This window comes from Macrobrachium rosenbergii, chromosome 46 (assembly GCF_040412425.1).
Source record: "Macrobrachium rosenbergii isolate ZJJX-2024 chromosome 46, ASM4041242v1, whole genome shotgun sequence".
Lineage (NCBI taxonomy): Eukaryota > Metazoa > Arthropoda > Malacostraca > Decapoda > Palaemonidae > Macrobrachium > Macrobrachium rosenbergii.
The window spans coordinates 2508628-2522310 of NC_089786.1; the positions used below are offsets into that span (position 1 = coordinate 2508628).

A 13683-nucleotide genomic window follows, 5' to 3' on the forward strand; every position below is an offset into this window, starting at 1 on the left:
GCAAACATTTGTCAGATAAAAGGGATATCGTGACATACATTATTTAATATCATTTCTCTGCATCCCAAAAACTGTCAGTTTATGTGTGAGTTATGTATACATCGTAGTAAAGCTTTCAGTCCTTTGTCAAAAGGTGTAAACCCGGATTTTAAATTCCCACAAATACTGTTTTTGCTTATTTTTCTGATAATAAATCACAAGTACATCATCATTTTTCGGTCTCTTTTAGAAATAACATTCAACGAAGTACCTTTAGAATTCCCTTCCACCCTCTGTGGTTGCCAAACAATAGCTTGGGGCAGAAAAGGTTGCAAGTTTGGCATTGTGAAGGCATCTTATAAGTCATTCTGCAGCCTAACAAAATTTTCTGTCAACAGGATCAGACTTAGCTGGTGAAACAGCAGCTGCCCTGGCCGCAGCATCAATCGTCTTCAAGGTAAGAAGAGATTCAGGTACAATCATCTCAAATGAGATGTGAAAACTGGAGCAAGATAAAGTTAAACAAGAACTTTTACATTTTAAATCCTGAATATATTATCATAATACACAAAAGTACTCAGTAACTTGTCTTTCATATATTTTCCATTTGGTTTTTCAAAACTATCTGAGATTTCTACTCAGGAATAAACTTAAATGGAAATTCCCCTTTTCCCCACCAAGGATGTCGACGCTGGTTATTCCAGCCAGTGCCTGGATGCAGCAAAGGACTTGTATGACTTTGCAGACCAGTATCGCCTGACCTACGATACTTCCATTCCTGAGGCTGCAGCTTATTACAAGCAAGTACCAGCGTTCTTAGTTATTATTTCAAACTTCCAAAGGAAAACTATCTAAGCACAACTCATAATAGTGGCTACAACTCCACAAAAGATCCTTAATGGTAAAGCTAAGAGGGACATACATCAAAGATCATAATGCTAAACTATTGATATGTTACAGAATAAGTGACATTCACTAAAGAGTTACTCCAAATACACACAAGTATCGAAATAAACTGGGCAAACCGAGTACAGTCAAGTAAAACAAAAGTAGAACAGCCTGATGATAAAAAAATGTGACACAAGTTCCCATACAGAATGAGTACAGCTCTGAGATGGGGCCTTGTGTCTAATTGTGTCAGAACCCTCCTTGGCAGAAATCAAGACGGTAGGACAAAGACCATTGTTCCTCATGCACTGACCAGTGGTGGACAAAAAAATACAGTAGAGTAGTGTAGTTTAAAGGTGTTCCTAAAGAAAATACATGTTGGTGGGAGAAAGTTAATGAGTCATAAATTTAGCTGTATTAAGAAGGGAATTACCAAATGCATTCTAAGTAGTGTGTTACTAATCTGATGTTTCTCTTTGCATAAAAAATTTGAATTTTCAATTTAAGGCTTCTTGCATTATCATTTACCAAAATAAAGAAATTCCTGAGATTTTACCCCTGTGATTACAAACAGGTCATTCAGTGGTTACGGGGACGAGCTGTGCTGGGCAGCGCTCTGGCTGTTCAGAGCTACTGGGGACAGCTCTTACCTCCAGAAAGCTCGAGGACACTGGGATGAATTTGGACTTCAGTATGGTGGACCAGGATTTGGTTGGGATGATAAAAAAGGAGGTGTATATGTAAGTACTATCCCATTCTTTTCTGGTGAAGAGATGTAGACTGCTTACGACAAAATGAGCCCGACTCTGCTGAAGCAATTTTAGATTGTTTCTGTGCTGTAATCTTGGCAAGTCTGGAAACCTCAATGTAAATAACACAGCTCTTAATATCAGAGATAAGTCAGAGTCATATTAACAGACAGAAACTATATACAGTATGTATTAAACTCCAAGAGCGTGGGCTAACATTAACTAAAAATATACAAAAAACAAAGTTCTACTTCTACAGTTTATACCTACATTAATTCTGTAAACATATTTTTTTTTGGATACAGTTCATTTCTGTAAACAGAAATTTCATAATTTTCAGGTAATACAGATATTAACTATAAACTGTACTTTCAATGCATACACATTGTACAATTAACTGGCATTCAAAAACCCCCCAAAAAATGAAAACACAGTATTGCAGTGGTATATAACTGTATAAAACTACTCATCAACATAACCTGTCCTACGGTATGAACCTTAATCCCTTACAGGCTCTCTACACAATGCTGGATTCTGATTCCTTGTTCCGTGACACTTTCGCTAGCTACTTGAGTAACATGAGGGACAACGTTCCGTTCACCCCTGGCGGAATGATCTACCTTGGCGAGTGGGGTTCCGCCCGCAGCGCAGCGAGTGTCGCCTACCTTGGCCTTTTCGTAAGAAGCCACTTGCCTGTTTAAAAACATTAAACCATGGGTTGTAAGTGACAGCTCAAGCTGTCCTGACTACAGTATGAAACAGTCAAGGAATACAATATAGGATTTACTCATCAATCTTCATTTTCTAGTGTTCTGTATTAAAGAAAATTACGTTTACTTCAAAGAAAAATAGTAATATTAGGGGACTTTGATATTTCTAGAGTATATAATGGTAAGAGGAAAATTTTTTTTTCTTTTTTGTGATTACTGCACACTCCATGGGTTAATGCAGTACTGTAGCCAAGTTATGACAACTTTTTACATTTTTTACGATGATATTAATTGCATAATCAGAACTATATATATCTTATAATTATCATATGAAGGTAATGACCTTATCCAGCATTTAAATACTACCATCCAAACTAATTAAAGCACTAACATATTATCCTATGCAAGTTGCCCTTAGTCTACAATCCTGGGTTTGCAAAACCTCAAGTATATGCTATCAAAAACAGAATATTTACAAAAAAAATTATCCTTCCATTAAAGTTAGTGATAAACACTTAAAATGCGTTGGAGATATCACAATTTTAAAGATAAACACTTTATGCCAATTACATTTGTCTAAGATAATAACTTGAAAGTGCAGCATTAATTCAATTAAGTAAAGGTGAATGTTAAAGAAAAAAGTCAATGAAGTTCAAATTTGAGAAGAAAAGCAAAATAAAAAACTATTCATCTTGTAAAAAAAACTGTCAATTTAGATTACAGTAGTATATCTGTACAGTTACTAAACAGATAAGTGTCTACTGACAAAACTTACCTAGCAGCTTGTCAATCAGAGCAAGCCACATTCAGTATTCACGAAGATGAAAATGGGACAAAAATAAAACAAGGAACCTGTAGCATTACCAGATTTCCACCAGTAATAATTAAGCTCTTGGTTATCATAACAAAAATGTTTGTCCTCTCTTACAGGTAAAAGTGTAGAGTACACTGTCAAAATCAAAACAAAGCTAAACTGTTTCCTTGCTTCCAGGCAGCTAAATTGGGTATTGATTACGATGCAAACAAGGCATTTGGTGAGAACCAAATAAACTACATTCTAGGATCCAATGGGCGTTCGTTCGTTGTAGGTTTTGGAAACAACCCACCACAAAAACCACATCATCGCTCCAGGTAAAGTAATGTACAACTCCTAGTTACATTTTCACACACAATCTCATAATTCAGATCAAAAAGTCAAATACACAAAGGTGAGAAGCCACATGCAATAGAACGTTAAAATGGTAAGGTCAGCATATCAAATGAATAACTAATATAATAAACAGTATTGTACAATAAAAGCTCACACGTACACACACATACATGCAGCAACCACGACAAAATAGTTTCTCACAGAGTAACAGGTTTTCAATAGTTTCTTTCCACTCTCCAAAACTTCATATGGTGTTTCGGTAACGTAATTGTAAAGTAGACTACATAAGTCCTGCTGGTTTGGCAAGGGATCTTCTCAGGATGGTAATGAGGAGAATAAGGAATTCTTGAGTAAAATAAAGAACAGGGCGCTGTTGTAGGACAAGCATCACTTCCCTGATTCACAACCAATGATAGTTGAAGGTGCTGTTGCTATTTTCAGTGGCACAGATCAATTTGTGTCCTATATTAGTACCACTAATGGTGTTTTTATGATGGCTGTGAATACCATCCTCCAGTTGGTGACATGAGAGGCATTTCAGACAATGTGGGTGTCATCCAAATGTGAGAGTAGGGACGTCCTTGTAGATGACAAGCTTACTTGGGCTCTTTACGATTTCACTGCAGTGTGTCATCTCTTCCTTCGTATGGTATTGCTGCCACACACTCTTCTTTTGTATGGTACCGTTTCCTATTGTTTCAGGTTGTATTGCAGTGTTCCTTCAGCAGTATTTTACTTTGGTCTCATCTCCCCTAGTTACCATACTACTTCAGCCTTACCTAGGTCAATTTTCATCCAAAAGAACACAGCTTGACCAGCCCTAAGTCTAAAAATGTGATTTACAGGTCTTGTTAAACTACCTGGCTCCTAATCCACTGTGACGCTTTCATATAATCTGGCCAACTCGCCAATGAATGCTTTTAATGAATCACGTGGTAATCCTAATAATCCCACAGCCTCACATTTTTCCATATTAAAAGCTCTCCAACTGGTAACGCTGTCATACAACATTCTCCGTCACATACTGCAAATAATGGCAAACCTTATTTCCCAGATGGTTGAAGCTTAATATCCATAAAGCACTTTTTCAATATGCTTGTAAGATGTTTGAAAATTCTCTTCCCAATAAAGAGAAAATAATTAGGCTTTCTGGAGCTACAATATACTTATCTATATAGATTCAATATTAAAGGTTCTCACGAAACATTAACTGTACAAAAGATAATACTCTTACTACGTGAAATCCTGAGTAAACACTAACTATGTATTATTAAATAAACAAGTATAAATGTTGTCTTAAATCAGGGTGTTCTAATTATGGATGATACTAACTCAAGTACTACACTGAGGGATACTGTATGTAGGGAGTCTGCTGCATAAAAAATACGCCACTTGAGCTTGTTAACAGATTTACATGACACTTTAAGTAACTTTTAAAACTAACCATTGCATATTTTTCAAAGTGTGAAACTAAATATGAGCCATTTTCTTTTCACAGCTCGTGTCCTGATATGCCTGCGACTTGCGATGCCAGTGCAATAGATAATCCCGGTCCCAATCCTCAAGTTCTGTATGGTGCCCTTGTTGGAGGACCTGACCAGGTATGACCTGAATCTTTTACCCTTTGCATGACTGATATCACTGTAGCAAAAGTTGTAAAATTATTTCATTCTCAACAGCAACCTTTACTTCATAATACATATTTTTCATGAATTTTCTCAAAATGAATGCCGTACATTCACTTTTAAACAAAACCTGTGATGAGATGCAAATATTTTAACAGTAGCTGAAGGCTTCTGAATATATTACAGGCATACGGGAGAAATGATTAAAATATAAAGAGATATCCGATAGATACCTGGACAGTGATGCTTAATGACTAAATACAATTAATATTTTTCTGCACATAATTTTTCAGTCAAGACTAGTGTCCTTTTGAAGTAAACATATTACAAAAATATTCATAATAAAAGTATAACCAAAACCTAACATATATTTTATATTGGTAACAGCATGCATTCCGAGTGATATCAACATTAATAAACTTTGCCACTCGTAATACTAAACTACAAACTAACAAATTCTAATAATTTACCTTCAAATATTGTACTCTACTATAGATAAAAATACCTTTACAAACACTCAATAATAATATACCCATCTCCTAGAACCCAAAAATACTGCTCTGTCTTAGAATTCCCACGAACTCTGCACAGAATAATGCTGTTAAATCTAATATCTGATGCCAACACAATCATTCAACCTCAGTACTTCTGAGGTTCTGAGATAACTCTCGCAATAAAAAAAAAAAGGGTGACAGTTTCATGTATCCGTTCTCTACTTGACCTTAACGTGGTATTACATTTCCTTGCCAGAATGATGGTTATACGGATGACCGTAGCGATTACGTTCACAACGAAGTTGCCTGTGATTACAATGCTGGCTTCACGGCTGCTCTTGCAGCCATGATAGAATTCAATGTCAGCAGTTAATTACTAGGTAAAGTATTTTTTGTGGTTAAATTGCAGCTTCTAGTTTTATTTTGTAACATTTCAAAAGCTTTACATTTAAACTGAATAAGGAATGCAGTCAACATGCTAAGAAACAATGCAACCCATTTACGCAAAGGGCCATTAAATTACATCTCTTGTTATTCTGACATTTATTTTTCAGCTAACTCCCACAAGATCCATTGGAACAGCCTTCTCTACAGATTTGGCAGGTGACAGCATCAGGAACTCCATCGGCGCTGGAAGCAGCGAGGAACATCTGAATAACACCCACCAGAGAAGCATGTTCGCGAGTCTGTTCCATTTCAACGTAGATCTGTGTAAACAAGAAGGTCTTTCAACTCTGCTCCCTGCATGTACTGTTCCAAAAATCAATGCCATCAGATGGTTCTTTGTGCAATTCTGACTTCTGTATGTTGAAACTAAATTACAAAACTACTTCCAGAGGCACATTTTTCATTCTCACTAAAAACTCACTGGTACAAACTATAATACTGTTATAGGTATAATGTACAGTAATCTGTTCCTCATGTCAAACTAATTTCCATCGATACTTCTGAAGAGATGAGACAAAAATGTTCAGAGATCCAATCATTAATCCCATTCCCCATCATGTGAATTTGTGAGCAAGACTTTGACATTTATGAGTTGCAGAGAATAACTCAACATAAATAATGTGAAAATGTTGGTACAGGAAGGTTGAAATTGAATATCAGCATGAACGATGATTATAACGGTAAAATATAAGCCAAGAAGGTGGAGTATGGATGGTAGAACTTCATTAACAGTGTTTGATTCACTATGATCTTTTGAGTCGAGTATTTTTAATACTTTTGTGTTGCTGTGCACAAGAATAAAACAGCTGCTGCTGTACAAATCTTTGAGAAGAGATGGTCTCATCCTTAACTAATCAGATGATCAAGTTTGTCTTCAGAATAGACATAATGTGCTACTGGGTCAAAAACAGTACCATTAGCAAAAGTAAAACTGATATCAACTAAGAGTACAGTACTAAAAGCTATCAATTAATGACACAAATCAACAAAACTGTATTACCAAAGTGATATATGCATTACTGAACTGAATTACAAAAGCAGATATTGAGACCAAACCTGCTACTATATCGTAAATGAATAACATTATACTGTGATATGTAAACCACACTCATGATGCATTTAAAACACACAGCCCTCTTTACAGAGAACCACAAAAAATTACCTCATTCCTACAATCCTTAAAATGCTTAACAAGGTTACCTGTGACAGGAGAAAAACAGAGACGAGAGCAGGGATGTACATAGGGAAAAGATTCAGAATTAGCAAAGTGGTCGAGGAAAAAACGAAGAGTTGTAAATGAAGAAAAGTACGTTACTGTATAAGAAATATAAAAATGAAGGAATTGAAGTTGAAAGTGAAGAGATACTGGAAGGATGGAGGCAGTATTTGAAATTCTTACGAATGACAAAAATGAATCTGAACTGGAGGATGTTAGCCAAACCACAAACTGAGAATTCTTGATCGTTACATACCCACTGTGACCTTTAAATATTCTCAGTAGCTGCTTCTGCCGACGGTTGAAACATTTAAAGTTTCCTTCCTCTGAACCTGCCAAACTCGGGTGCCATCCTGAAGGAATTTTCCCCCAAAATCTAGCCTCTTGAATCTTGTTAGACTTCACCAAATTCGAGATGAAACCTGAAACATTACAACATGGCAAAGACTTTCAAAGATATTTTTGGCACCTGAATTTAAATCAAAACATACAATCGCTTAAAGTTTAATGAAAGATTTAGAATCTTGTAACACGCAATAGTCTTACTTGTCTACCGTCATGTTGAAGATCCAGTGAAGGACCTTTGGAGCAAAATGTCAGGTTATTATTTGTGACTATTAATTTTAAGGTTTTGCTTATTTTTCCTTCGAGTTCTCTTATTTTTCTTTGCATTTGGATTCCCTCATTTAATCTCTATTCTGTCAGTTTCACAGTTTAATGCTCCATTTATTTTTTTTATTTAATTGTACTGTACATTTATTATTTTCCCTAGCTATCAAAGATCATTTTATTCACAGTATGACAACTTTATGTAATTGTAATTTCTACAATTTTCAATCTCTTTCAAAATTCAGGATGAAGGTGTCATTAACCTTTCAAATTTAAAAACTATAAAATATTCTTGGCACGGGTAAAAGTGTACAGTATCGTATTATCTATAATCAAGATATGTTTTCCTCACAGCTGTCCTACCACTGATAAAACATGTTTTTTCTTCGAGTCAATATATTTCTTTTGAAACTATTTCAGTGTACTTAATGCACGGTACCTCATTTCAAATGCTATCATAAAATCCACAAACTTAATTACCTAATAAGTTTTAATTTGCATGCTGCACAGAATATTAAGATCTAAATTCACACCCAGAAAGATTCCCCCAATAAAAGCAATATTATTCTTTATATATCTTCACTAACTTACCTTTGGTCCTGACATAATAGTTATGTGATGAGGTTCAGCAGGGCTGATGTCTATAGAATCAATACTTGTGAATTCCTTGATGGTCACGGGAAACTGAAAATATACGATTTCCATTCAAATTTCCATGAAAAATTCTATTTCATTTAGTAAGTTTGATTATAAAACATATCAAAATTAAGAGGTAAAGGAATACAATAAGAAGCTTTCAACTAGCTCTACTACCTATACAATGAACAAGCTATTAAATTTATACCATGGAAATTTTGAAGGCAGAAAAAGGTACATTTTTAACCTACTGTCCTGTGAAAAGAATTCAAAATATTCACAGTTTTAGGTTTTAGGTCCTGTACAGTAACTGGTTTCCAACCTGTCACTAGCAAGCATTTTATGATCTTATCCACATTAATACTGACTTCCGAAACACTCCACACAGGAGTTTATGCAGATGTGACAGAATTCCTCAACTTTTTAAAGCTGCACGAGTCTTTAGACCTTGAGCAAATCTGTGGGGATGTCACTGAGGTTTGCAAGAACCCAAAATATTGCACACGCAGATTTTCCTTCGACACATTTAGGCATACACACACTTTTATTGGAAAAACCTCACAAAGAGAAATGACGTTTTTCCTACTCTCCATTACTCCTTTTCCTGACAACAATCATCCAATTCCATATCCACTTTTTAGTTTTCTGTAAAAGAAAGCTATTGAGATGGCTGTTCATCTGTCCGGCCGCACTTTTTCTGTCCGCCCTCAGGTCTTCAAAACTACTGAGGCTGGAGGGCTGCAAATTGGTATGTTGATTATCCACCCTCCAATCACCAAACAGACCAAATTGCAGTAATTTTGATTTTATTTAACGTTAAAGTTAGCCATAATCATGCATCTGGCACCGCTATAGGTGCCAACAACACAGGCCACCACCAGGCCATGACTGAAAGTTTCATGGGTTGCGGCTGAGAGTTTCACACAGCATCATACGCTGTACTGAAAACTTGAATGTGCCGAAAAAACCTTCTGATGGGTTACTGATAAACCCCAGACTTTTTGACATCCTAAGCTTAGGGGAAACAATATTCTAACTGTGTGCAAGGTAAATAGGATGGGGAGAGATGACGTGAGGCTGGGGTGGGTCGGGGATGGGGTAAACATCCCACCAATCAGAGAAGATGTTACATCCTATGTTAGGTTAGGTTAGGATAGAATTTAAGATGTTCTGAAGGAAGCTTTTTCTTCAGTGGTAGTCGCAGGATGATTCAAGGGAGGAAAATGTTTAAAGGGGAGAAATTCCCCCCCTTCTATTAAGGGTCATTATAAGATGAGTGAAGAATTATTAGGCTCATTAAAAGATGAGTGAAGAATTATTAGGCTCATTATAAGATGAGTGAAGAATTATTAGGGTCATTACAATGAGTGAAGAACTTAAGAATTATCAGGGTCACTGTAAGATGAGTGAAGAATTATCAGGGTCGTTATGAGTGAAGAATTATTAGGGTCATTATATGATGAGTGAAGAATTATTAGGGTCATTATGAGAGAAGAATTATTAGGGTCGTTATATGATGAGTGAAGAATTATTAGGGTCACTATACGATTTGTGAAGACAAAAAATTGAGTGGGTTGCCCCAACAAATAATGGTCAAAAATGCAAAGGATAATATTTACGAGAAGCAACAACGAAAAAAGGCTAAAAATTCAGGCATCTGGCAAGAAATTCACTTACCAATCTAATAGGCCTATCCCTTCCACCCTAAGAGAGGTTAGGTCAGAATACAGAGTATAGAGTTACAGCTTACTTGTGAGGGGGGGCATCCAAGGTTAGGTTAGGTTAAGATAAGCTGATTTAGGACACGTACTTTTTGAAATGCTTAATTCAGAAATGACTCATAGGCCTACAGTAGCCACGACCCTTCAAATATAACTGACCTAACCGACGTAAGCTAGGCCTATTAATGTCAAACGGCCTAAAAAACCTGATGTATAATAAACCTAGGCCTATCCTAACCTACAAAAATATTTTCATATGCCGGTCTATACGTAGGCCTATGCTCACTTGCGCACACAAGATCCTCAACTACATAGGCCTACCAAATGCCCCAATTCAAGCTACGCTATTCTATGTGAAATTAAATACGTAAATGATTACCCTACGACCAAACTAGGCCTAGATTCGTGGTTATTTTCGTAAATTAAGCCAAAAACCGTGTGGCATAGGCCTAAGCCATTTCCATAGGCCTACCTCCAGGTTCTTCCAGAAGAGGGTGTCCGCCATTTCCTTCGCCGTGGTTCTAATTCTCTTGAAGGACGTCATGATTACGCGTTATTATAACGTTATTTGATGTTATTAATATGGGTTAATAATATGGGTTAATGCTTCTCCATTGATAAAAAGGTTTAATAGTAGTAGTACTAATAGTAGTAGTATGAAGTAAGGTAAATTATGTAACGGCTCCCCCCTCAATCATTTTATTGTATTCTTTTTGAATTTTGCTCTTTTCTTTTTGGTTTCTGTCTCACACATCTTTACGTATTTACATATCTCTCTTTAGACCTACAGCAAAATGCGAAGGCAAAAGCAGGAAGAAAGATAAAGCTTAATCAGAAAAGAAGCAATAGACCTATAGGCCCGTTCAAGAAAGTGAGGTTTTAGGAGCAAGAAATATAACCATCTTTGTCTGTTTGTTTATCTAGTTGTTTATTTGTTTATTTTTTCCAGTTTCTAATAAATATGACTTTTTTTGTCTGCGTTTCCTGTTACCATTCGTCACCTCTTTCCAACGAACACGATATTCGTTGGAAGCTCGAATTTCATGTCAAGTGGCCCCTGTGGGTGGCTCGTTCCCCAGGATTGACAGGGTTCGTCTTCTGAGTAATAAGAATAATGTAGGGCGTCCATTAATGAAAGAACATCTTCGTGTTTGTCATGAAAAACAACATTATGGCGCCCATCATCCCAAATGGCCCGTGCTGAAAGAAACACGAACTCAGACTTGCTGTTGGTCTAAACAGAGATATGTATAAACCATTTTACGGTCTGCCACTCCAAGTTTAGGTGTTTATTTTGGCCAGATATATTTTCTTATATCGTGTGATTCATTGACCTATATTCTCGGTCATTTGCATATTTAAATATGTATGTTCATATGATAATGACTTTCGTAAAGAACCCATCAGAGAATGCAGACGATACCAGAGTGGCAGCAGCTTTAGGTTCCCATCTAACTAAGATAACTTAAAACTATTGAGAATTGTTTTAATAAATGTAAAAAACGATTGTGATTAACTTGATAAGGGAAGTTCTTTGCAAAGTGTTATTGTAAATGCATTTACTAATGTTTAGATTTACATGACAATCCCATCATCAGGGACGTAGGGATGAGATAATGAATGAAATCAAATAAAGCACCAGGGCCAGACGGGATGGAACCAGTTCTGTTCAAACTGTTCTTACAAAGCACCAACCTTAAAAGAGAATTGGCAGAACGTTCAAACAACACACTGAACGGCAGGAATACTCAGAACAGCTGGTTTAAGTCAAAAACAACGCGCACACCCAAGAAACAACACTAATGTGTCATAGAAAATTTTCATGGGGACCCTGAAAACCAAAATAGAAAAGCATATTAGAAATACAGGACTACTCAAAGAAGAGGAATGGATTATTTGTATATCTCAGAATACTGCACACAGGGAACGTACAGAAGAAAAAAAGACCTATTTGTGGCATCAACAGACTTCCAAAGAGCATTTGACTCAGTTAAAAAAAAAAAAAGCTCAGAGGTCAAAGATATATACAAATGACATAACAGGCCTATGCCTCAACAATGTAGAACAAAAAGAGCTAAATGTAACGACTGGAATAAGGCAGGGGTGCAACGGCTCAACCATATTCTTCATACAAAAGGCTTCAGAAATGAAGTTATAAAGAAAGTGGCACCATCATATGCAGACGATGGATTAATCCCAGGACACATCCTTGAAGAAATAACGAAAGCAATAGAAACCCTTATGGAAATGGCAAGCGAATGGGGCCTCAACATCAACAAAGACAAAAATAATATATTAATATCCACCGATTGGTATAGTATTGACGATGTAGAAAATACGCAGCGCATAGAAGGAATAATAATAGTCACGCAGATAAAATACCTGGGTGTGACGATCAGAGAACAAATCAAAGCAAACCACTGAAAGGCAAATATGGCTGATGCAGCCATCAGCAAAAGTTGTAGCAAGGTGAAAATAGGAAAACTAATATGAAAACAAGAAAACCCCTTCGCTTCTGCAAGTGGAAGAGCATATGAAAGAATTAAACATAAACTTAAGTAAAATTGAACTGCTTAAAGGTAAAAAGCTAAAAGAAATAATAAATAGGCGGGACAAAGGGTAATGAATGACAAGACAACATTCAGAATCTACAGAAAATATAAAGAAAAAACATAAGAGAAGTTGTAAGGTGTCAAAGAAACAGCAGGTAAAAGTAAACTTTATTACAGATCCAGGCAGCTTATATTGCGGCCGACTGACGCCGGGCCGCGAGAGACAATGGAATTGACTGTGACCTGAGGTCGAAACAATAAACAATAATATGCAGTGAACGAGTACAAATTACAATACAAAACATACAGAGCTACAATATGGATACAGTCTTGATGCCTGTGAATGAAGAAACATGTGATACACAATGTGTGACATTTGTATAAATACGCATAAAGTAAAAATGATTAAAATGCACCTGGCACGTTTTAGGCGTGACTAATTGAGCTTGAAGAAAATGGGAAGTCACCAAAGAAAACAAGCTCAGCGGAGACTTAATTAATGGCGCCGCCGAAACACTATCCTGGCGCCGATGTGGTGACTTTACAAAGTAACCTGGTATGATAACACCGAAAAAAACGATGCCGATCAGTAGGTCTAGGCTAGGCACACTAGAATTAAAAGAAAGGAATAGGCTGAAAGGGGAAGATGCAAAATGTTTGTGCTGTGAGGAAGAAAAATGAAAACTTAGACCATTTCTTACTCTACTGCCCAGCATATGATGAGATTAGAAACTGATACAGTTTTGTGCAACAGCCACATTCAGGAAAATGAAGAGGAATTGATAGCTAGTACACTTTTATTTACAGATCTGCTGAAAGGGGAAATTGGACATAGGAAAGAATTTATAAAAGAATTGTGGCTTTACAGAGACAGAAAAAACTTAAACAGACACAAACAAAGGAGGAA

At 36.4% G+C, this 13683-nt stretch overlaps 1 protein-coding gene and 1 long non-coding RNA gene across 2 annotated transcripts in view; one reads left to right on the plus strand and one right to left on the minus strand.

Moving 5' to 3' along the window:
• The window catches only part of LOC136830101 (uncharacterized), a 66354-nt gene that overhangs the window by 4800 nt on the left and 47871 nt on the right, over positions 1-13683 (plus strand). The window contains 7 exon segments of the mRNA XM_067089294.1: positions 378-436; positions 661-779; positions 1442-1607; positions 2129-2293; positions 3318-3457; positions 4975-5077; positions 5852-5963. Of these exon segments, the coding sequence (XP_066945395.1) occupies positions 378-436; positions 661-779; positions 1442-1607; positions 2129-2293; positions 3318-3457; positions 4975-5077; positions 5852-5963 (864 nt within the window).
• Positions 7515-10880, minus strand: LOC136830153 (uncharacterized). The gene is made up of 3 exons (XR_010850563.1): positions 10697-10880; positions 8459-8551; positions 7515-7680 (listed from the first exon to the last, which is right to left on the minus strand). It is a non-coding gene; the product is annotated as an uncharacterized lncRNA (long non-coding RNA).